Below are 26,060 nucleotides of genomic sequence, written 5' to 3'. Positions count from 1 at the left end.
CAGTGGGGCATTCCCCTCTCCCTCTCTGCTTGGACCGTGCTCCTCACAGGCACACCCTGTCAGTATCTGTCCTTAAGTAGGTTTCAAAGTCGTGCGATTAACTGTTCTTTCTCACGAAATTGCTGAAAGAAACCAGGGGAATTGGACATGAAATTTCACAGCGTGCACGTTCAAAACCACGCACGCGGTTTTCCAGTGAGCTTAGAAAGTGTGCTCGCTGCTCCTTTTCAAAGTGGGTGACGTCCTTTAATGCCTCGCTACTCAGAGTGAGGTTCCTGGACCAGCACCATTGCTATCGCCCAGGAGCTTGTTTGAAATGCAGAATCCCAGGCCCCACCCAGACTACCTGAAAGAATCTGCATTTTTATAAGATCGGCAAGTCATCTTTATGCACAGGGAAGTCTGGGATGTGGTGCTTCGGTTGGCAGCCAGTGCCAGTCTGGAAAACGCCAGCCCCTGCGGATGGCTTCTGAAGACACAGTTCGGAAAATGGCTCGCAGGTGCCGTTTATGTCTCCTGAGCATCAAGCAGAAAGAGAGACTTGCCTGAGCAGGTGGAGATTTGGCTTAGCCTGGAGAATATTGTGGAAAGAGATGTCATGAAGCAGTGGGTTGCTGAAGCTTATTTAAAAAAAGCATGTTCTCTTCTTTTGGCAATGATGTAATGGATTTTACTTTTGTCGGTGAACGCCTAGGGATGCTTTTGTCAAATGAGGAGGGAACTGGACTTGTCAGTCTGGGGGACACAGGGCTCAGGGGCCGAAGCCATGGAAGTCATCATCAAATGTTGGAATGACCCTCAGGAGGAGAGGAAATCAGATTTATTCTGTGGGGGGTAGAAGATGACCTTCGGAAAGAGTTCATCATCATGAAGAAGAGCTTTCTGAGGCTGGGCGAGTCAGGCGTGAGCTGGCCATCCACTCGCTTGGGGTGTTGGATGGGATCCACGCAGGACCTGTGGGGTCAGACCAGACCACTTTCTTCTTCATTAAAATTTTTTTTTCGATTACAGTTGACATACAATATTGTATCAGTTCCAGGTGTACGAAATAGTGATTAGACATTTATATAACTTGCGAAGTGATCACCCCGATAAGTCTGGTACCCCCCTGGCGCCATGTGTAGTGATTACAATGCTATCGACTACATTCCCTGTGCTGTACTTTACATGCCCATGACAATTTTTATAACTGCCCATTTGTACTTCTTAATCCCTTCACCTTTTCCACCCAGCCCCCACCCCATGCCATCTGGCGACCCTCAGTTTGTTGGGTCAGACGACTTTTAATGTGCTCTCTAGCCCTGTGAACCGTTGACAGAAGAGATGGGCTCACGGAACTGGGTTTCAATCCCACCTTTCCCATTTGTTAGCCCTGATTTGGGCAAGTTATTTAATTTTCCTAAGCCTTCGCTTCCTCATCTGAAAAGAGGAATAATAATACTCACCTTGTGGGATGGCGTGAAAAGTAAATAAACATTATGGGTTAAAGTGTCTACCAGTGCTCAGCATAAATTAAGGGCTTAATACATTTTAGTAACCCTCCTCCTCCTCCCATATACTTCTTTTCTTTGCCTTGTTCGAGCAGCCATCTCGATACTAGATTGTACTCTCACACATTTCTGATCCTGGTTAATTGCTAGTGGCTGGTTTTTGGCTGGTTTGCTCAACTGAGGTGTTTTAATGAGGCCAGAATAGTAGGGGGCGCTGTATAGTAGGAGGCACTGCTTTGGTTCATCAGGCGATACCCCTAACGTGAGCCAGCTGTCCTGCAGCCCCAGGTTCGTGGTGGCTGCCAGCATATCAGCCAGGTGGGCTGGACAGAGCCTCACAGGCTGTCACCATGAAGAAGAACACTGGTCCGTGTCGGCGGCAGGGCTTTGGAATGACTGCTGACCCTGGGCTGGTGCAGCAGCCCCTGAATCTACAGCGTGTTCACATATCTCCGTCTGCAGATGCGATGCGTTTATCGATGGGAATAGGAAAGAAAGCAGAGTGGCAGCAAGAGGCGTTTTTATAAAGTGTCGAGATACGAATGTGCTCCTGTCACTGATTTTTACTACTCCTTCCCTCAGCGAAAGACTTTTCCTGCCTGAGACAGGGACAGATAGGGTTCAGTTGGCCCATCTCAGACTGCGCCCAGGTCCTGGAAGGCGCCACGCCCCGTTCCTTCTCACTGGAGCAGCTTCCACCACCCTCTCTATCTCAGTAACTCTCACCTGGCCCGGTCTCCTAGAGGCCTCCGGGGGCTCCTCAGTCCAGGCCACCGCGACCTCTTTGTTCTGAGAACGAAGACCCTTCACTTGGCACCCAGCAGAGTTTGGGCCATGTCATGTCTTAACGCTATGGGTCCCCAACGTTGTCTCAGGCTCCCCGAGGTCAGGGCCCAGGAACTTGGTCAGGTGGTTTCCATGGAAATACCAGGTACTGCGATAAATTCGCTTTGCAACGACGCCAGTAATCCACGTCGGGAAGCTCAGCGCCTCCCCCAGCCCGCCCCTGGCAGGCTTTAGTGATGTGTCACAGACGCATCGTGCTGAGCTCTGACTTGGCGTCAGGAGCCTTTCCAACACAGCACTCGATCGGGCCGTCACCAATCAGAGTTGCTCATTTTCATGATTAACAGATCCTGAGGTTATCAAACATCAATATTTATCATACCCAGGGGCGGGGGAGGGGGGCAAAGGAAGCCGAACCCTTTGCTTGACCCCTGACAAATCACTATGTGGGCGTTAAAAAGATGGACTGCGTCCCCTTCCCTGAGATTTCTGGGCTCGGACCTGGAAGCGTGGATGACGTTGCCGACTCTGCTCCCTGGCCTTGGCCTGTACTTGGACAAGCCACTCGATCTCTCGGAATGTCAGTTTGCTCACCTGTTAAAGAGAATAGATCTTACCTCCCAGAGGCCGTTGTAGTGAGTCGTACTGCTTTCCTTGCTGAGATGAATCTGATTCTCGCTTCTGTTCTCTCGTCACTATTTTCTACCCAGGGAAGGTTTAATAGGGTCAGGGAGACCCTTGGTGGCCGGGGCTCTTGCGTGAGCATGGCGGCGAAGCTCCGCCCTTTGGAATTAGCATCTCCCTTTTCTGGATCCCATCTCTGGGAGTCCTGGTCTCCCGTGCCCACCTCTGTCTGCTGACAATCTCCTGGGCTTGTGCCATGGACGAGGTCCCAGGCAGGGGACCGCCCCCTTTCTCTGCAGGCTGGTATGTGGCTCTCAGTGGGGTAGACGCATGAGGGACAGGGCTTGGGTGCCAGGCACGCCTGGGTTTGGATCGGAGTTCTGCCACACAGCTGTGAGGTCTTCGAAAAGTTACCTGACCCTTCTGAGCTCTAATGCCCTCTTGTCTATCAAATGAGAATGACAGTCTCGCTCAGTGTGAAGGCAGGGGCCATGACTCGTCGATTGCAGCTTCATCGGGTATCTGCAGTTTCGTCAGTTTTTGATAAATATTTCCAAAGGGCTGAGTGGACACTTACAACACACGGAAGTGCTCAGTGTGAGTTAACGTCCTTGCATCTCCCTTCTGCAGGTCTCCCGATTCTTGGCCCCCCACTGGACTCTGCATGGCAGGTTAGTAGGAGGCTGGCCACTGATTCGTACAATGAGTATCGTGTGCCAGGCACGTAGGCACTGGGGACACAGAAGTATTTTCATTGGCAGAGAATTCACGCTTGTGTGGCGCTTACACTGCAGTGGAAGGAAAAAGGCTATAAAGCCAACGACTGAAGTGTCAAGCATACGAGACGGTGTTAGGTGCTGTGGGGAGGTACAGGGCAGGAAAGGGGGATGGAGCAGAGGAGGAGGGGGGTTGGGAGCTGCAGTCAATAAGGTGGTCAGGGAAGGCCTTACTCAGAAGGCCGTAGCTAAGCACAGATAGTTCATGATCTTGGACCAAGTCTCCTTCTCCCCAGCATTCCATCCGGTTCTCCTTGCATCCTGCATCCACGTCTTCGCAAGTTGAAGGCCAAGTGAGGTGAGACCAAACATCTGTGAGCAACCCTGAGTTGCTCCTTCTATAGAAACCAGGAAGACGCCTGCAACCTCACTCCGAGGCTTTCTTCCCTGGGAGCCCCTTGTGCCTGGCTTTTCAGCCAATAAGTTTCCCAGAGGACCTTGCCTTGGAAGGGTCCTTGGGCCAGCCCCAGAGCTTGTGGCAAAACAGCAGGCAGCCAGCATGCCAGGCAGACTACCTTGCAGGAAGCCAGGCTCTGCCTGGTGCCAGCTTGCTCGCTGTGTGTTTGCCCTGGCACCCAGCACGCCAGCTGCATTTACACTCACCCAGGTGCCAAGGCTTTCAAAACAAGGGTGGCAGTGTTTTGGGTGCTACTTTTGGTTACAAAGCAGCGTGCACCTGCTCAGGCCACCACCACCACTGTTTGGACCATGCTCCCCTGTGCTGTTCTGATGGCCTGGATTGTTTGTGGCTAAGCTGGGACATCGGACCCGCCTTCTTTGCTTGTGGTTGGAACACCCATTGCTCTGAGTTAACTTCCTGTCTCACCTGCCTCCCTCCCACCGGGCTACATGGCAAGTCCTGACTTTAAGATTTGTTTCTGGCCAGTTTTGGGAGTGGAGAACATGCAGCACATGTACCGGGGGAACACTGCATTTAGAATGCTCCTTTCTGAGGCTGTAGCTTCTGAGGCCGTTGATTAAAACCCAAAATCCTGTCTCCATTTGGAGGGATTCTGGTTTAGTGGTTCAGGAATGGGGCCAAGGGTTTGGTGGCAACAGTGACATCATTATCACCACCATCATCGTCGTCATCATCTTAAAGTTGGTTCCCTAGCTGATCACACAGAGAGGCACAGTTCACCTCCTTAACTTGTTTGTCCGTCAAGGCTGAGTGGGATCGGTTGTCACAGGGCTCCCAGAGTCTAACCCACTGCCGAGCTCCCAGGTGGTGCTCAGTCTGTGCGTTGAAGGCTAGAGGCAACACAAAGTGACTCTCTTCATAGAGAACCCTTCGCAGTGGGAGCAATCGCCCGCTAATCGATCCCCATAGTTATGTTTGCAGTCTTAAAGGTTGATTTTTCTTAAAATGGAGGCACGCCTGTTCAGGATTTTAACGACAAAACAATAGTGTCTTGAAGAACTGAATAGGAGTAATTACTTTTGAAGGAATCTGAGCCACACCTTCCTCCCTAAATATTGCTTTGATGAAGATGTATGAAGTTACACCATTTATTAGCTTCTGAACTTTAGCTGCTCTTTGGAGCCACCTGGGAGATTGATAATAAGTACCGATGCTTGGTCCCATCCCCGCCCCCAGGCCCTATTTACTCGGTCTGAGGTGTGGCCTGGCCATCAGGACTTTAAAAAAGTTCTCTGGGCGATTTACTGTGTGTGGCCAGGGCTGCAAACCACTGACTTAGAATGTGTGGAACCAGCTGGAAAGGGGAGTGGGAGATTCATTTAAGTCAGTGAGGGTGGTGGACTCTCAGGCTGGAGACGGGAAGTCCCTGGATTCTGTGAGCGAAGACTGCTCTGAAATCTGAATCTAAAACATACTAGATATGCATTTTCCAAAATCATATATATCGAATAAGAGTCAACTGTTTTCTACCTCTTTCATAAAAACATTTTTCCCGATTATAACTATGTCACATGCTTATCCTAAACCATTGGGTTTATATAGAAAAGAACACAAAAGGCTAAAAACCCCTCCGCATGCCAGCACACAGAAGAAGTAACCGTTACCCTGTGTGGTGCGCACCCTTCCACTGGTTTCTCATGTATCCTGGACACATGGTTCAACATCCACGGAATCATTGATGTGTACCCGTTGCTGTGCTTTTCCCAACAGGATGACATGGATAACTTTCTTCAGATCTACATAGTCATTTTTATGAGATCTTGCCAAATTCAAGCTGTGAATTGTACCTGATAAATTTTATGGCACTTTATCGTTAAAGCTTGCTGTGTATTTTCTTTAAAATAAAAGGCAGATAGTAGCGTAGGAAGCCACTGCCGATCAGGAAGCTCACGTGTATCCGGACAGTCCTTTCAGGATGTCTGGACAGTCATGGGCTGGGGACAGAGGGCTGAGCAAACCTGGCCACAACCACTTTTTGTAGTGCTGGTCTCTGTTGAGTTTTAGTTTCATTCTTTAGTTTTATTCTTTAAGAGGTCCTGTTGTCACTTGCCTTCTGGACTATACGGGGAGTATAGAAAGCCCAATGCCCCTCGGCAAAGAGCTGCTCCCCGAACATGCAGGAGGCAGAACCACCCATACAGAGCGTCTCGGTGGTGATCCACTGCTGGCCTGAGGGACTGGACAGTCCTTCGGTTATGGAGAGAAGCCGACAGTCGGCATTTCTACTTGAAATCTCTTGATTTCTAAATGTAGACAACTAATTGTTTAACAATTAAAATTGCGAGGCCAAACGAACCACACTTGGGATTTTTATCATCCTCTGGAAGCCAGTCTGAGGTCTAGATCCACTAAGCCGTCTCTGACACTTGATATCGATGCAGTCGACTTCATTCACTTCTGAAAATAGTGACTGAATGCATTATTCTGTGTGCCATTCGCTGTTCAAAAGGCTGGAAATACAAAGATGAAGAGTTGAGATCCTTGCCTTGGGTGGGGTAGCTTATGGTTGAGAGCAGCTATGCTCAACATAAGGTCCCCAGACCAGCATCCTCAGTGGATCACCTGGGAACTTGTTAGAAACGCACATTCTCAGGCGTCTGCCCAGACTCACTGAATCAGAATCTGCTGTCTGTTTTCACAAACACTTCCTGGTGGTTCTGGTGCCCGTTGAAGTTGGAGAACCGTTAGTCTTAAAGAGTTCAAGAGGGATCGGGCAGATGGGCAGAGATCAGTGGGATGGACAAGGGGTGGTGGGAATCAAGAAGGCTTTTCAGAGACGAATGGGTCCACCTGGATCTTAGGGTAGGAGTTGGCCAGGGGGAGCAGTGGGGAGGAGGGTCCTGGGGAGGGCACACGAGGAGCATCAGTAAGGAGGAGAGTGTGTGGGCTGCGTTTGGCAATCGTCAGTTTAGAGCTTGTGGTTGGGCACCGAAGGATGTTTTCGGAACTCCCAGAAGCTGGGAAGAATAGGTAGGGCCCTGTTTTTGCTACCAGGCCAAAGTAGCTGGAGCATTGGGACATCACTGCAGACCTTTTTAAACAGGGAAGTGTGGCATCGGATCCGTGTCTGGAAAAATAATGTTGGTAGAAACATTTAAATTCCTTCTGGGTAGAGACAGCTCTCCTAGTACTCCACTGGCCGAGATTTCGATTCCTGCCTCTCCTGGCGTGACTTGGATCGAGGTCAGCAATTCCCATCCTTGGATAGGGCGGTGGGAGAGGAGACAGCCCGTGAGTGGAGAGGCAGCCTCTGCTGCAGGTGTAACAGTGACCACAGTGTCGCTGTGCCTCTCCAAGCTGAACATTCTAGTGGTTGCTGCTGTTCTCAGCATTCGCGGTGGTCTTTGTAACCCTACTTCGAAAGCAGCCCATCAGTTTCTGCAGCAAAAATGTAGGGGAAAAAAATCCCTGCTCTATTTCTTTCTTTAGAGATCTGTGGTGTCCAAAGAAGAAATGATTGGACTCAAGGCCAGGGAAACTCATGTCCGTACTCAGCTGGAGCCACCTCCTCCTTACCTCTTTCCTCCTCTCCTCTGTCTGTCTTTTTCCATTGCTGGGGTGTGAGAGATCGTGGGAGCAGGATGCAATGTCACCTCCCCCTGCTGGTTATTTTGTATAATATCTTGTTTGTGAGGAAGAGTAGAGAGAGCGAGACAATGCAAATCACAGAAATATAAGAGTAGACTAAGACTGAATCCATCCATTTTTTAAAAAATTTATTTTCTATTAGTTTCGAGTATACAGTACATTGGTTAGACATTTATATCGTTTATAAAATGATCCCCCTAATTGCTCTCTCCTCTGACCCTCCACCCAGCTATTAAATTACTGCTGACTGCGTTCCCTATGCCGTGCTCCCCGTCCCTGTGACCATCTATCAACGACTCATTTGTGCTTCTTTAACCCTTCACCCCATTCTCCCAACCCCCCAACCCCCCTCCCCTCTGGCCGCCACCAGATTGTCCTCTATAGTTGTGAGTCTGTTTTTGCGAATCCATTAATTTTTAAAAACCCGTTCGCACGTAGTACATTTAAAAATGTTTACCTTCGGGACAGGGTGAAACAATTTTTTTGATCTCTTTTATTCTTTGTACAGTGTTGTCGTGCATTTATGAGACAGGTATTTCTTTTGTCCTGCGATGCAGCTTCTCATACATTAATGATTACAATAGCAGCCTCTTTTATTCTGCCTATTTATCAAATGCTTTTTCTAAACTAAAATGAACAGGTTTTTCCAGTTGATTGCTTTGGGCGTTCATTCAATTCTATCACAAATATATACTCCTCTTGACTACGCACATACAAAACAACCAAGGTAAAATTTTTATGGGCATTAAAATTAATGTTTAAAGTGAGCGAAACTTCTGTTTCTATTTGATAACTGTTCTCTTTTTTAATCCCAAAGACGGTGTTCGTAATACAGGGGAAGTTGATTACGACTATCGACATGGGAAGTCACGTAGAGGCTTTCCACAGGAGGGTACACTGTCCTGCGGAGAAGCTTTGGGGGAAGGTTTTCTGAACAATTTCCTGATCCCCCCAATTTTGAAGCCTTCTGTTTGTTAGTGTCTAAATCTAAATATCCTTAATAAAAACCAACCTTGTTATCTCCTGGCACCCCAGGGGCTTTGCCCCTGTTCATCTGAGCTAATTGGCCTCATGGCAAGTGGTTGGGGCACAAGTGTGTGTCCGGGACGGTCGACGAGAGGAACCTCGAGGCTGAAGGATGGACGCACAGTGGCTCGGAAGCCAGGCCTGCCTGACTCCTAAGTGGACACAAGCTAATCAGCTCCTCCAGGCATAGTAAACTCGATACTGCTTAGGTCCCCTCCAGCTTTCTTCAGCTGTTCTAATCAAATCGATGAAGACATCCGACCTCATTTAGGCGTTGAGAACAGCATCGGAGACGCAGAGAGGAAGTGAAATTGCTTTTATTCTCTTACAGAGACTCTCAAACGTGGCTGACTGTCAGATCGTGAGGAGGTTTAGCTGTCGGCGGGGCATGATTCGTGGACACACGGGCCTTATTCTTAAAAGCATCCTTTTTTTTTTTTCCAGTTGCAAATGAAGCTGGAGACAAGACTGCCAGACCACTTGCCCGCTTCTCCCGTGAGTACATCTTGTGTCACTCCTTTCCTGGGCTCCTTCAGAGGCCTTTTTGCCTGTGTGATTCACCTCTGTCATCCTGCCAGGCGTCCATGAAACACCGTCAATAAAAGAGTAATTTCAGACATGTGTTCAGTGGGTTAATATCCCATTCGAGCCCCTCCATGGGTTAGCTAGTCATTGCTATCGCCTTTCGGACCTTAGAACCATGGTTTATCGAACTGTGCTCCAGGCTTTGCTATTTGAAGTATGGTCCTGGGAATAGAATAGACTTCACTTGGGGGATTTCTTTTTAGGAATACAGGGCCCCAGGCCACCCCAGACCTACTAAACCAGAGCCTGCATTTTAACAAATCCTCAGGTGATTTCTGTGTATATCTGAGAGTCACCGCACTGGGCTGGGCTTTTCATGAAGACAGAGGAGCGTATGTGAAATGCTCATAGTCGTCAAGGCCCACGTGCTGTGAAAGCATCGTCGCTGCCCAAAGTGCACGTAAGGACCAGCTCTGCTGGCTTTACCCGACGTAGGGGACATCCGAGAAGCTCGGATGGATTGAGCGGTTTTCCTTTGGCGCAGGGGTATTCGTAAGGGCCTCGGGCCCCCCTCGATTTCACTCGACTCCTTCGTCTCCAGGTCTTGACCCTAATGGGAGAGCAGGAGTCAAGAGCCTCTCAGTATGTCTGTGCCAATGTGATCAGTGAACGACACAGCCAGTTAACGAAAAGCCGGGTCCTAGTGAAGGGGGCAGAAACACCAGAGACTGAGCAGGGCTGGGGGGCAGATGCTCCCCACAGCGGCCGGGCGTTGCGTGGAGAAAGCGTGAGACCGTCAGTGAAAATAGAGGGGTTTCCCCCCGCCCCCGGCACCGACGCTCCTCAGATTCTCACTGAACGTGATTTCTCTCACCCTTTCTGGGCCTCAGCTTTCCCATCCGAAAAAACAGAAATTCAGACCCACCTTCTCTCCGTTATAAGTTGCTTTCTTTGGAAGTCGTGGCATGAGAATTTTCCGTCGCCGCGTTGTTCAGAGGCTCGGTCACGTCCCTAGTGAGGATACTGCTGGGGCGAGTCTTCATGCGGAGGATCGCAAGTTAAATTTCTCTATTTACAGGGCTTTTTTCTAAACTCAGCCTTCTAGCTCCTTTTGGGAGGCTGTGACACTTTGGGACTGATTCCTAGAAATGATTTTTATAGAGCTGTAATAATATATGATAATGAAAGAGCCTTAAGTGCTCACATTTTAGAAACTGTGTAATAAAACACTCCCTCCTACCTGGATTCATTATTTCCAAAATAAGTATTTTATCGCACAGCTCTTTAGTTCTTCATCTCCTGAGCAGTAGTCAGGCAGATCAATAAGCGGGAGTGATAACCCGGCTGCGCTGGGCACGCTGAGCTGGATGCACCTCCCTAGGGGTCCCTGGCTTTCTGACGCTCGTCTCGAGATGTGGGAAGGGGATGGAGCCCTTTGACCCGGAGCCAGAACGAAACCGGAGGCAGTTAGTCCCTTCACGGAGAGAAGAGGGTGACTTCTCTCATAAATGGCTTCTACAACTTCTCAATTGTGTGACTGGGTTGGGAAGATGATGTGTCACTTGCAAGCTTATGAGTAGAAGAGAGGTGAAGACGTGAGTGGAAAAAATCATCTATATAAGAAAAAAGGAATTAGTGGCAAACCAATTAAGTTGGGCTGATTCTGAAAAAGAATTTCTGACTTGGTGCCATGTTCTGGAATGAAGTCAGATGGCACATTAGCTACTAAATCTTTTTATAGCTATTACTAGAGGGAACAAATTAGAGGTGGCTTTTAGGAAGGAAAAATAATTCTTAATGTAACATTATCAGATCGAGACTCACTTCGCTTTATCACAAGAAAATGACCTTGATCAGGTGGTGTGGCGTGAATAAGATGTTCACTTTGGGAAGGTTGGAAGGATTTGGATGATAGACTTTTTGTGGAGACTAGAAGATGGAGTACTGTGCAATGTTCTCTGATTTTTGCACCAACAAGGCATATGCAAAACCCCAACAGTGTGCATTGCCCAGCATGGAGTTAGGCCCTATGGGAATGAGAAGCAAGAATACGGGCTGGAAATGCTGTGAGGACAGGATCCACTGTGGTGGGGGCTGGGAGGGAGGAAGAAGGGGTGGCCTAGTGGTCCCCCAAATAGTCCCAAGGTTTCCCTTCACTTCAGAGTCTTCACATTCTGATTCCTGATGCTTCTGGAATACGCTGCTCATTTCTCTATAGATTTTTCCCATTTTTGAATGTATATGCTTTTATTGGCTTCCCCACATTGCAACAGAGATGCTGTGATGATCATCCTAAGAAACCCTAAAGGACAATCAGAGGGAAAAGAATGTCAGAATCATGAAAACATCTAGTTTTTTTCAGGGCCTGTTTCTGGTCCTACCATGGCCAGCTGGTTTACCAGCCTTGCTGGCCTCGCTTAGGTCCACTTCTGAAGAGCGTCCTTCCACCATGCAAGCCTGTGCTCGGCTCTCTCCTCAGCTCCACTCAACCCTACGTGGCTGACACCACCACCCAGAACCACTGTGCCTTCCTCAAAGAAACTGATACCAAAAGCCCACAGGTCAAGCTCAGGTCCCGTCACCTTTAGACTGGAGACACTCTATATTTGACTTCGCATGGCAGTGCCATGGTGGTAGATGCTGAGGACCGAGTCCTGGGAGACCCTGGATCTTGTCAGGGGACCCTTTCCCACCTCGGCCCCCACCATTTTAGGCTTAGCAGTGGGTTTTGATCGACCTGACCTTCATCAGAACATCAGTGGCAGTCCCAGGAGAACAGAGTTGAGCGAGCCCGACTCCGAGGTGCACATTAGATTTGGACCAGCATCGTCTGGCTAGCTGTCCTGGGGCTGGAGCTCCCGTGTGTCTGGACTTCCCCGCTCTGCGCAGTGCGTTCAGGATGAGCCAGTAGAGACCTCACGCTGGTACTGCATGCAAAGCTTTCTGACAGCCAGTGCTCACATCAGCCTCATGGTGTCTCATTTTACAAATGGGAACATATGTTGCCCATGGGTGATGGATGTGCAGGACCAGGGTCCGGGAGGCCCCTGGTAGACCAACCATTAATCCTTCAGTTGCCGGATGAGGCTGGGACCCCTGAGGTGGGTATTAGTCCTGATAGCCTGGGATACATAATATAAAGCACGGTGCCTGCACACCGTGAGTGCTCAGTAAGTACGGGAGGTTGTCCTCATATATTATTACCAGAGTCATCTCTGTCCCTCCTCCCTTCTTCCCTCCCTCTCTCCTTACCTTCCACATATATTTTAAAGACTTTTCTGTGCCCAGCCTTGGAGACACACAGATGACAAGTTTGTCTTCAAAGAGATTACCACCTAGTCAAGGAGATGGGGAAGCAAATGTCTCTGATACAGTGTCGGGAGGGAAATGCTAGAGATGGGCATCGGAGCTGTGGAAGCCCCACGGCGGGGACCTCATCCAACCTGGGGTAGGAGTGGATTCAGGGGGAGCCCTCCTGGAGGGAACAAGCATTAAATGAGGCTTGGGGAACAAGTGGGGGATTAACAGGTAGAGATAGTAACTTCTCATCGTAAAAAAACGAAACAACCCAAAGCCTTCAAGGACCATCCACGTTCATTATGCTAAGTGAGATAAGTGAGTTGGAGAAGGACAAATTCCACATGATCTCACTTATGCGTAGAATCTAAAAAACGAAAACAAAAGTCATGGAGTATAAAATAACGCAGTGACTTTGTTAATATCACTGGATTATGTATTTGAAAGTTGCTAAGAGAGTAGATTTTAAGTTTTTATCACAAGAAAAAAATTGTAACTGTGTGGTGATGGACGTTAACTAGACGTATCGTGGTCTTACTGTAGAACATTTTGTAATATATATAAATATCTAATTATGTTGTACAGCTGAAACAAATAAAATATTATATGTCAATGATATCTCAAAAAAAAAAAGAGGCAATACAATTTTTCAGGGACTAGAGACCATATGTAGTTTTCAGATATGGCCTCGGGGTGGCAGGAGAAGCCCAGAATTGGGTGTGCATCTCTACTCTAGGAGCCTTAAAAGAGGCTCCACTTGGGGCAAGAGCTTTTGTGAAGAGAGGCCAGGGCCCTGGGGGAAGCCAAGGGGAGGGAGGTGTTGGCCCCAAAGCTTGTGTAGTGGGGCAACTCCATCCCGGAATTAAATTTAATTAATTAATTAATTAATTATTATTATTATTATTTTTTTAGGTGAGGCAACCCTTGGTTGACCTCACAGATTGCAAGGACCTTGTCAGTTTATAATCCCTTATTTTTTATTTTTTACGCCTACAGCACCTGGTCTTCCTAACTGGTCTCCCATCTGAGTACTAACCAGGCCCGATCCTGCTTAGCTTCCGAGATCAGACAAGATCGGGCTTGTTCAGGGTGGCGTGGCCGTAGACCCATTCTGGAATTTTAATTGCTTCCTTAACTGAGGAGAGAATAATTTCTCCCCTGAGAAGGACAGTGGTTGAAAGGAAAATAAAGGTATCGAAAACATTAAGGAAATGGAGCCTAATTTGGCCTCTTTTGCTTTGGGAGCTAAAAGTCCAAATAGTGTTGAAAATAGATTATTCTACCGAAGAGCTATAAAAGGAGCAATTTGGGGGGATGGGTGATAAAGCTAAGGGAGGTCGCCTCGTATTTTTGTACCGGGCATGTGATCTGGGTGAATGATCCCCTCCCCTGGGTGGGCTGAGCAGGAACAGACAGACATGTGATGGAGGGTAAGTGCTGGGTTTTAGGTAAAGGGTGAGGCTGCACCTACTCCATGGTGATGCCCTTCGTGGAGCCCCAGGGCAAACACGAAATCATGTCTGGCAGAGTGCTAGAGTCCAGCCAAAGAACTTTCCTAAATTGCTTGTCCCAACTAGGAGGGCCTGCTGTAGAACTGGGAGCTAGAGTTGGGGGTGGGTGGATTATGGAGCCAGGATGATGAGAACAAGAAGACACGATGGGTGGGAGAGAGGGCTGAGAAATGCCTTGAGCAGTGGGTGGTGGCTGGCAGCCAGCATTCAGTGTTCCCAGTGGCATGGACTGTGGACACTCCAGAGCCACGTAAAAGCCCATTACAGGGCAGGAACCGGATTTAGAGATTTTCCGATTGGTCTTAAATAGCTCCAGTTATTTCTGAAAGGTTCAGATTCTGTGTGGAGCCCCTGGTCCCACCTCGACAATGTTTAAGGACTGAGCACTGTTGCTGCCAACTTGTTTCAGCAGAAAGGTATCTTCGGCGATGGCAGCTCTGGAATTTCGGTGGACAGCAATCTAGCTCTATAAGTGGGGTCCCTGGGAACTTGCTAGAAATACAGATACTTGGATCCCTTACCAGATCTGCTGAATCAGAAACTCTTGGGGCAGGTCTCAACGATCTGTATTTTAGCCAATTCCGCCGGCGATTCTGATGCGTGGCAAGGTCTGAGAACCCCGCTCTCGTCATGGTGCTGGTGACGGAGGCAGGGGCAGACGCCAGGATGCAGAGCAGTGCGGTGCTTGTATTTATTTTATGTATCACAGAAGAACATGGTCAGCAGTTTTCTATAGCCACTTGTAATTACATATGCAGAAGACAGAGCAAGTCTTATCAAAGAATAGTAACCTGTTCCACCATCTCTAAACTCTGGTTTTCATCATCACATAATTATGCTTCAGAATCACAGACAATTACTCCCCAGCGTGTGTTCACCCAAGATTTATCTGTTTGACCACGAGGGTCTCTACTGCTTTATCTTTCTTCTTTTCTCCATTGCTTTCATCCAATATGGTTATCAGTCAAACGAATCTGCTTGATTCAGTAAGCAGTATTGTCAACCCATTATCGGAGATTCGAACAGTTTCAAGTTAGGCTAGAACTTTAAAATGATCCAGTCCAAGGCTCAGCACTTCGTGTGAACTTGAATCCTCTCTGTGACGTCCCTCTCAGGGGTGAACTCTCTTATAGGAACACATCCAATGAGGAAAACTCACTTTGGCCTGGAAAGGGGTCATGGTCATGGTCATGGTGAAGGACTGGAGAGAGAGAGCGTGTGTGTGTGTGTGTGTGTGTGTGTGTGTGTGTGTGTCTTGGGGGAACTGAGATTCACTCTGCTTTTCTCTTTTTGAATGTATATGATCAAGTCTTTGAACATGTCCACTGTAGCACTTGGTCCCCAATATGTTAGCCACTGGTCCTCTAGTGGGCTGTCCGATGATACTATAAGTGGCTTCTAGTAACCTGTGGATGATTTGTAACCCAGATGTCAGCCGGAGGCTTTGGCGCATTGAGATCTGGGTAAACAGACTCAAATTGCTACTGCACGCACTCCTTGGAAGTTCAAAGCCATCCTCAGTGATTCCTTGAATACCTGACATGACCCGATGTTCTCCTTGCCCTGATCTTCTCCCTCTGTTGATTGCTTCCCTCTCTATGCCCCCGACTATCTGCTCTGGCACAGGCTCAGCTATGGGAAAAGCCCCCCTTTTTTCTCTTCTGGAGTCACTAATGTTTGTTGGTCGAAGCAGAACTTGACTGAAGATTAGGGGTACCCAGGGGAGATCACAATATGCAATTGTGTGCGCACGATTTAAATTCATAGTTTTGTTCTCAACAGCCCTTCCCACCAGCAATGATTTTTTTAAAGACCACTTTGCCCCTGCAGTTCCTGACCTACCGCCCTCGACCTTTCTCTCTCTCCCTTCTTTATTGTTCACCCTTTATTTCCATTTCCTTCTTAGGAAGGAAAGGATACTCCTCCCAGTTTCTCATGTAGAGCTCCTTGACCACCACATTAGATGCTCTGGTATCTGCTGACACCCTCAGCATCTCACCTCTACTTTCAACTTTTTTTTTTTTCTATCTACAGACTAATTTCTTCTTCCTTAATGGGAATTATGGTCCAACCCGTTGCTATAAGAACACATATTTATTCCTTGCTACATGTGCATAAGCTTACACAATTTAAAAAAATGTGTTTAGAAATTTTTTTTTGTGTAACGTGACCTCAACGGAGAGGGCGTGGAAAACAAGGGTTGGCTACTGCATGCCAAGCACCTCCTCCCTCCCCTCTCAGTGATACTCCTTTGAATAAAATTAGGATGAAGTTTCTGGTTCCAGTGAAAAGTGGAATAGGATAACCTAAAACCCTCCCATTTTTTATAAGCATGTAGAAACGCTGAGTAAAATATTTTAAAAACGACTTTAAAATGCATAGTTAACTTTGCAATAAAGAAAGGGATCTCTGCAGGTGGCAGAAATGAAGGAGGAATTTAATATCAGTACAGCAAACTGCAAACACGCCTGCTGATTCTGCAGCTCTGCTATATAGGTGAGGTGCCACTAAGTCCATGGGATCTAGTACTGTATGTCTTAACATCCACATGGGAAAAAAGAGTTAAGGCCTTTGGCTGTGCAGGGTGCGGAGTTGAATCTGAGGCTTTTGCCTGAACTTGGACTCTTAAAACATATGGCAGATCGCATCTTCCAACAACATTTGCAACTATATTTCCCATCCTACATGCTCTTCTTGCAATGTGATATCGACAAACCTCCCACTGAGATGTGAAACCTATGTTATCTCCCTTTGAATCTGGGTGGCTTGGAATTTTGGCAGAAATGACACTATGTGACTTGGGATGTTAGATCATCAGAGGTAATGCAGCTTCCACCTGGGGCCTGTTGGGATGCTCATCCTTGGAACACGATCTTCGTGCCGTGAGGAAACAGTGACACCATATGGAAAGCCCAACACTGAAACCTTTTCCAAAGTGCTGGTTTGTGAGCAAAATAAATGGTTGTTGTTTGAAGGCACTAAGTTATGAAGCAGATAATAAGCAAAGGGCTACATTTTCAATGAAATAAGGATCTGGCAAATAAAATATAGTGACCCTTGAACAACACAGGGGTTAGGGATACAAACTTCCATGCAGATGAAAATTTGCCTATAAGTTTTGACTACTTTCAGTATCCACAGGGGATTGGTTCCAAGATCCCCTACGGATACCAAAATCCATGGATGCTCAAGTGTCCTACATGAAGTGATGCAGATCAATGTATACAGTTGGCCTTCTGCATGCATAAACTCACAGTGAGAATTGAAAACGGTATAGATACTTATTGAAAAAAATCGTATGTAAGTAGACCCGTGAAGTTAAAACCCATGTTGTTCAAGAGTCAACTGCACATTCATTAGCATAAGGAGGTAACGAGGAAACTTACTTGCCTCTTCTGGCTCTTGGGGAAAAGTCTCCCCTAGGCCATTGAAACTACCTGTATGGTCTAGGAACTCTTTCAAACTAAGAAATTAATGAAAATTGGTTCTGGGCTAATAATGGCAGAATCAAAGGGAAAAACCTGGCAGAATCATATGCAAAAATCTTCTGGAATACAACCCAAGTCATAAGGTTTTCTCATCTAGACAGCAAGACTTGCCAAACATAAGCTCACAGTCAAAATTAAAAAAAAAAAATCCATAGGGGACAGCAGTCCACCATCATGAGCAAGAGTCAGTGAGCACAAGAATTAGAACCCTAAGTCCTTGAGATGAAATAATGACCAACTGAAAGAAAATATAAACTAAGTCTATTTAAAAATGATTAAAGACATAAAAAGAATTGAAATTCTAAGAAAGAAACATGTTTTGAGGATAAAAAGGAAGGTTTAAAAAAGAACCCATATGCATTCAAGAAATGTAAAAGGTAGCATTAGAACAACGAGAAACCAGAACCCAAACACAGCTTACACTACTGTGTTGGATAGGACTGAAAATGCAGGTAATGAACCGGAAGATAGATCTGAGGAAATTCACTAGGATGCAGCACAGGCGAGCAGGAAGGGATGGTTAAGCAATGTGGAGGGGTCAGTGAGAAGGTCCAACATGTATTAAATAGGAATTCTAGAATGAAAGACCACAGAGAATACAAGAAAAGTCGTAACTGAAAATCTAATGGCCAAGAATCTTCCAGAATTGATTAGTGATATGAATCATCAGATTGAAGAATCCTACCTAGTTCAAGCAAGAAAATAAAAATTAACCCAGTTGCTAGACACATTATGATGAAAATGCAGAACACAGATTACCCACTGTGTCTGGAACTGTGAATTTATTTATTCTATGTTAAAAGAACCTCTAATTTTAGTGGGGCCCATGTCCCATGCCCCCAAGGAGAGTGCATTCCTCGGATTCTCTTGCAGCGAGGTGTGACCATGTAACTCGGTTCTTGTCAATGGAATATAAGCAGAACTATCAGGCGAAGATTTCTGGAGACTCTTCTGTACCTTTTTTCCCTTTTCTTTATTCTCTCTCCGCTTTGCTGCCTGTAACACAAATGTGATCCTAGAGCTCTAGCTGTCATCTTGGGCCACAAGGAGAGTGGCCACACCTAAGGAAGGGTTGGTAGAGTGGCCATCCGAAGGTTTTCTGGAACAGAGCTGCTATACCAGCTCTGCAATACCTAGCTCCAGATTTTTACACAACAGAGCCATAAATCTACATTGTTTAATCTCTTAGGGTTTTGAGTCTCTGTTACTGAGACATATCTAATCCATACTGATACATCTCCTGAGGAGTGACAATTGGACTGACTGCAGGCTTCTCGGTAGCATATTTAGAAGTCAGGAGATAAAATGGAAAATATTTGTGAAGTTATGAGGGAAAAGAACTGTCAACCTCGAATTCTGTACCCAGAATTTCAGAGTGAAGCCAAAATTAAGATATTTTTTTTCAGGCAAACACATTCTGAGAGAATTTGCCATGCACGTGTCCTTGCTGAGAAGATTACTAAAGGATATGTCTTAAGAAGAAGGCAATTGAACTCAGAGATAAGAATGAATACAGGAAAAACATGATGACCCATTATTTTATCTGTTTAACAATTAAAAATTAGAAAGAATATTAAGATGATCATTGATATAGACAAGATAATTTTAAAATTTATATCCAAAGTCAAAAGAACTAGAATAGATTTTGAGAAATGATTTCGAGAAAGAAGAATAAGGTGCAAGGAACCAGTCTATTCAATTTTAAAACTTACTGTATAGCTACAGTAGTAAAGGCTAGGTGTACTGGTGAAGGGCTGGATCCATGGGACAGAACAGAGACGCCAGAAATAGATCCACACAAATTTGCCCAACTTATTTTCTGACCAAAGCGCAAAAGTAATTAATTGGAAGTAATAGAACATTTTCAACAAATAGTGATGAGGTATTTGGATATCAATAAGCAAAAATATGAACCTCAACCTGTCTCAAACTTTATACAAAAATGAACTCAAAATAGATTATGGACTACAATGTAAAATGTAATACTATAAAACTTTTAGAGGAAAAAAGGAGAAAATCTTTGGAACCTAGGGCTAGGAAAGAAAGACTTGTTACTAAAACCATGACATAAAAGGAAACAAATGCTAAGTTGGATTTTACCGACATTAAAAGACCCCACTAAGTGGTTGAAAAGACAAGCTATAGAGAAAGTATTTGCAAATAATAATGCCGCTATCCAACAGAGTTCTAGTATCTAGAATATATAAAGATTCTCAAAAGTAAAAAAAAAGTAAGCTATCCATTCAGAGTATGGCCAAAAGACATGGAGAGACATTTTACAAAGGATATACAGATGACAAATAAGCACTTGAAAAGATCTTCAACTTCATTAGCCATTAGGAAAATGCAAATTAAAGCCACAGCGAGTTACTAATACACACCTATCAAAATGGCTAAAATAAAAAATAGTGACTGCACTAAATCCTTGGAAGCATGCAGAGAAACATACATTTTGATGGTATAGTCACTCTAAAACAGTTTAGCCATTAAAAAAAAACAAACTAAATGTGCAACTACCATATGGCCCAGCAATGGCACACTTGGGCATTTATCCCAGGGAAGCGAAGACTTACATTCATGCCAAACCTGTACCTGCAACCTCACAGCTATTAGGATGGCCAGTGTCAAAGGAGAAACCGAAAGATAAATGTGTTGGCAAAGATGTGGAGAAATTGGAACCCTTGTGCATGTGAAATGGTGCAGCCGCTGTGGAAAACAGTTCAATGGTTCCTCAAAAAATTAAAAACAGAATTATAATATGATTCAGCAATTCCACTTCTGAGGATATACCCCCCTAAATTGTAAGTAGGGCCTCAAACAGATATTTGTACACTCGTGTTCATAGTAACATTATCTACAGTAGCCAAAAGGTGGCAGCAGCCCACGTGTCCATCGATGGGTTAGTGAGTAAACAAAACCAAAACGTACACACATTGGAATATGACTCAGCCTTAAAAATGAAGGAAATTCTGACACACGCTACAACATGGATGAATCTTGAGGACATTATGCTAAGTGAAATAAGCCAGTTGCAGAAAGACAAATACTGTACAATCCCACTTTTATGAGGTACCCAGGGTAATCAGATTTCTAGGGACAGAAAGTAGAATCATGGTTGTCAGGGGCTGAGGGGAGGCTGGGAGATACTTTATTGGGCCCACAGTTCAGTTTTGCAAGGTGAAAAAGTTCTGGAGGGCGGGTGGAGGTGGTGGTGGCCGTCAGTGCGAATGTGCTTAGTGCCCGTGAATTTTGCACTTGAAAAAGGTTAAGGTGGTAAGTTTAATGTTATGCATATTTTGCTACAGTTAAAAAATCCTGCACATGAATATTCATAGAAACTTTATTCACGATAGCCCCAAATTGGAAACAGCCCAGATATATTTATCCAGTGTATGCTTAAACAAATTGTGATGCATACACACCATGGAATACTGTTTGGCCATACAAAGAACAGCCTGTTGATCCGTGTGGCAACCTGAAAGAATCTCCAGAAAATTACGCTGGGTGAAAGAGCCAACATTAAAAGATTACATACTGTGCGACTGCATGCGTGTGATATTCTCTAAATGACAACATTAAAGAAACGGAGAGCGGATTAGTGGTTGTCAGGAGCTCAGGAGGGAATGCGGTGGGAGGGAAGTGAATATGGCTGTAAACGGACAACACAGGGATCCTTGTGATGATGCCACGCTTGGCCTCCGTGTCAGTATCCTGGCTGAGATGTTATACTGTAGGGTTTCAAAATGTTACCATTGAGGGAACTGGGTAAAGGGTACATGGGATCTTTGTATTATCTCTTTCAAGTGCCTTTGAATCTATAGTTTTCTCAAAATGAAAAGTTTAATTAAACAAACAAACAAACCTTCAGTGACTTCCGATGGCCCACAAAATAAAGTCGGAGTCTTGCATACCACACAAGACCCTTCAAAATCTGGCCCTGGCTGACCTGTCCTGTTATAATCCATCATTTAAGCCCCAGAAAAATGGAGTTAATTGTCTTCCATGCCTTTGCACATGGGGTTCCCTCTGCTTGAAATATTCTCTCCCCTGCCGATCACCAAGTAAACCCATTCATCTCTTGAACTTCTAGTCATAGGCCACCTTTTTTATAAAACCTGACTTGACTCCCAGGACAAACTTGTCACTCCCTCCTTTGCTCAACATCTGTATATTTCTATATATTTATTACTTCCTTCGTACTGTATTATAAATCTCTTTAATAACTGTCTTCCTAGTAGATTTTGAGTTCCTTGCATGCAGAAACTGAGTATAATACGTGTTCAATAGATGTTTGATCAATTGGACTGAAAGCAGAGTGAATGGAAAATTTTCAGATTTATAACAATTCCAAACAAAGGGAGAAAGCCAACTCGTCCTCTGGACAGTTCTTAGAGATTCAGACTCAGTTATCTCACTAGAAAAGAAAGAAGTCAGATGCATTTTAACTTATCAGACCTCCCATGTTTTACCAGTCACAGCTTCCCATGATACCTTCTTTTCAACAAATATTTATGGAGAACCTACTATGTGCTATGCACTATGTCTAACTCCTTTCCCTGGATAGGCAGGTAGACTAAGGTGTTGCAGTGGTTTCTGCTGTGGTGTGCTTTATGCCTTGGCTAAGCCTTGGGTTGAAACCCAAGGTGGACACATATAATCTTGTAGGCCGTGAGATGTGCTACTCCAGGGGACGTCATCCTGCAGACTGAGCTACGAATAACTCCCCTGCAGTCGTGCAGTACGGGGGACTCTGCCGAAATTCCCGTGTTTGAAGCTGCAATTCTTGGAACCTCTGAAAGAATTGCTTAGTTTCCAGGTTAGTAAATTTTATGAAGCTAGGCTCCCTAGTCAGTAGGGTAAGATGTGAAGCCAGCTGGGTGAGAAACTGCAGAAAATCTGTGCATGAAACAAATGAAGCACGTGGAAGAAAGGGAAGACTGATATGATGTTCATCTGAGTGTTTAATGTAGTTTTCTACAGCCTCAGAGGCAGGTATCTTAGCCTCAGATAAAAGAGTTAACCTTGAAAGAGAGTTTTGAGTGTAGGAGTATAAAAAAGAATAAGTCACAGTTCTTTCCCTAAAGGAGTTTACCACCAACAAACGATCCATTGTCTTTATTTTATTACCAGCAATGGTTAGTTTGGGCCAAAATTAGGAAGAGTTCTTCTCTGTAACTAACATATTGCCCAAAGCGACTGTTTTTTTCTGGAACTCTTGATTAAAATTCCAGATCTCCAAGCAATAGCTTTCAAACACTTTTATTTTTTGATCACAGTACACATACCATTAAAACATGTCTAGGATGAATGTGACACATTCTTCCAAGTGCTCAGAGCACTTTCATACATACTGTATTACTGAATTCATTCCCACCAAGTTTTTATAATGAGGTTGAAAAATCAGTCCTGGAACTTCCCAATGGAATACTAGGCAGATTTACAAATGAATCATCCAGCAGATGGTAAGATTTGGATTTTGCATGCTTTGCAGACATTCGCATACTTCAAGGTAGTTATGTGTTGAAAAATTTTCACTTAGTTATGAGTGAGGTGGTGTCTGAATTAGTGAAAGTCTAAATTATGGAAAAAAGAAAAATTCTGTCTTCTAACTCTTAAGTACCTAACTTATACTAACCACTAATAAAATGTTTGTCAAGTAGATTTCACTCTTAATAGACGGGCTTCTCTTTTAATTAGGATACTAAATGAATACTGTCAAACTTCTTGAAAATAGTCTCCCTTTAATCTTGTCTACATCATCACTCTGCTGAACAGACTCATTCTTTTGATGTATGTATGACAAAGAGTAATCAAGACCTTTCCTCTTGGAATCGATGGTCTCACTACATAGTGATCCATCGCACCAGATGAATTTTGAAATAGATGAAATAGATGAACTTTGAAAATTATGTGGGAGCTGTGCCCAGTCATTATGTAAGACAGAGAGAGGCAAGATTTTACTCTGAAGCAGGTTGGGCGCCATTTCTCCTGCCTACTCTTCAGGATTGGGTATGCATTGCTTATTTTGATAACTAGCTCTTTGGACATAAATGTTCATCTTACTCTGGGTTCTTTTCCGCCGAATTTATCTAGCAGCCCAAGTAGACAGTGAGTGAAACCTAGAGTGACCTACATACCTCGCCTTTTGGAAAACAAGCTCTGTATGAATCTTTTTTTGCATCCTAGAATCATTAAACTTGGGTTAAATCCAAAATACAACTCCAAGCAAAATATGAAGTATTAGGGAAATGAAACACCATTCTAAAGATTTAGGAAAAAGGTAGCCTTCTACAAAATGATTTAATATAGAAGTCGGAAGAAAAAATGTAAATGCTACTTTGCATTCTCCATCAGAAGCAAGAAGACATAGCCCCTCTGAGATAGAAGCAGAAAACCATAAGAAGAGAAGCAGGTCGATTTTGAGTTAAGATGCAAAGAGAAACAATGCAGAGAAAGTAAACAAGCAACACAGATATTAAAATCCACACCGAAATATAGAAATGACATGGAAAAAAATGTTAATGAGTGGAAGACAAATTTGAGAAATAGTGTATTAGACTATAGATGAAAATGTTGAAGATTTGAAATGATGAGAAGAGATAGTAGGAGGTCAGAGAAGAAAGAACCAACATAAATAAATGAGTCAAATATTCTGAAACTAAAGCCAAACACTTGGAACAGGAGAAGTAATCAAAGATAGAGTTGAAGGCAGTTTGCGGGGAACAGAGAAAGTTTGCGTATTGAAAGGGCCTCATTGTGTTCCAGGAAAATAAATTGAAAAATCAGTAAAGATAACCCACAATTACATATGTGCAAGCAAAATTTTTGAAATACAAAAATAAAGAAAAATGTTTGCTTACAAAGGAGAAAAAACGATCACACTTACTTCCTAATGCTCTTCTACAGCATATAAATAGCAGAAGGTAGTGAAGAAATACATTCGGAGTTTAACGTAAACTCGCTAAATCTGTACCTAAGTTGCGGTTCACATGCATTTCATTAACCAACATGTCATTCCTGGAAAGAATTATTCAAGGATATACTTCAGCCAGTTGAAACGTGAATCGAAATAAATTCTGTAGAGCTGTGCTGTGCCATAAAATGTGACTACTGAGCACTTGAAGTGTGGCTAGAGCTAACTGAGATGTGCCGTGAGTGTAAACTACACACGGGTTTGTATCAAAAGAACAATATAAAAATCTCAATAATTTTTTATATCGATGACATATTTAAATGATAATATGTTGGATTTATTGACATAAAGAAAATATGGGGGTGCATATATCTTTTTGAAAAACTGTTTTTGTTGTCTTTGGATAAATATCCAGAAGTGGAATTGTCAGATCATATGATCATTGTAGTTTTATTTTTTTGAGGAACCTCCATGTTGTTTTCCATAGTGGCTGCACCAATGGACATTCTTACTGACAGGGTACAAAGGTTCCCTTTCTCCACATCCTTGCCAACACTCGTTATTTCATGCCTTTTTAATAATAGCCATTCTAACAAGTGTGATTTGATATCTCATTGTGGTTTTGATTTGCATTTCTTTGATGATCAGGGATGTTGAGCATCTTTTCACATACATGTTAGCCATTTGTATGTGTTCTTTTTGATTAATCTAAACTTAAATTGCCACATAGACTAATGGCTACCATATTGGATAGCACAGCTCTAGAAAGTAATCAGAGAAGAAAATAAATAAGTAAATAAATAAATAAATACTCAAAACTATTACTATATAGATGAAGATTAAAATAGAAAATGCATACAGGTGTATGCTAATAAATTTGAATATCTCTCTACAAAATGATAATTTCTAAAGGAAATACTCTAAAAGAAATAGATAACCTAGTTGTAGCAATAGCAAAAGATGACACTGAAAAATTTGCAAAATAATTTCTTTACTAAAAATGCCTTGGATCCCAAGAGTTTTATAGGTGATTATATTCAAATATCAGGAAATAGGTTATTCCTATGATAATGACTATATAAAAGAAGAAACTAAAGGCTAATCTCCTTTAAGACCGTGATTACAAAAAACCTTAATTAGAATTCTAGCAGTGGAAATGTATAAGTATACTACAATAACAATGCAATACGATCACATAGAACTTGTCTGAATAATGCAAGGTGGCTTTACAATTATGCAGTGTTTAAATATATAATCCAGATACCATAAAGACATGCCTTGTAAGACCTATATACAACTGTCTCAAACCCCCGTCTTACCTTCAGTTTTAACCCCTAAAATTCAATCAGTGAATTTTTCATTGGTTTCTCTAGGTTTCTTTTCATTACTTCTGGCCATTGTTTCCTGAGCCTGTTGATTTTTCTCCTACACTTTGTGTCTTGCAGATGTTGATTTACTTTTTTCCTAGACAACAAACAAAAGATGAGACACAGCCCATTCTTCATAATTTTTGAATCCTTTCTGATATCACTTTTATAAAGTGAAGAGCTGATTACAATGCAGTTCCAAACAGCATTTAACTTAAACATGGATATCAGACTTTTATGTTCTTTGA

The 26,060-nt window shown here is 44.1% G+C and overlaps 1 protein-coding gene and 1 pseudogene across 7 annotated transcripts in view; one reads left to right on the top strand and one right to left on the bottom strand.

Moving 5' to 3' along the window:
* Positions 1-26,060, top strand: part of PDE1C (phosphodiesterase 1C) — a 446,101-nt gene that overhangs the window by 99,307 nt on the left and 320,734 nt on the right. For all 7 annotated transcript variants that reach the window (XM_039862680.1, XM_039862678.1, XM_039862679.1 and 4 more), the window contains one exon: positions 9,156-9,206. In XM_039862680.1, coding sequence (XP_039718614.1) covers positions 9,156-9,206 — 51 coding nt within the window. The remainder of the gene's footprint in view (positions 1-9,155; positions 9,207-26,060) is intronic.
* Positions 13,521-13,639, bottom strand: LOC120602525 (uncharacterized; annotated as a pseudogene).

This window comes from Pteropus medius, unplaced genomic scaffold (genome assembly GCF_902729225.1).
Source record: "Pteropus medius unplaced genomic scaffold, Ma_sr-lr_union100, whole genome shotgun sequence".
In the NCBI taxonomy this organism is placed as follows: domain Eukaryota; kingdom Metazoa; phylum Chordata; class Mammalia; order Chiroptera; family Pteropodidae; genus Pteropus; species Pteropus medius.
The sequence above is the reverse complement of the archived record's forward strand: the minus strand, read 5'-3'. Positions and strand labels throughout refer to the sequence as shown.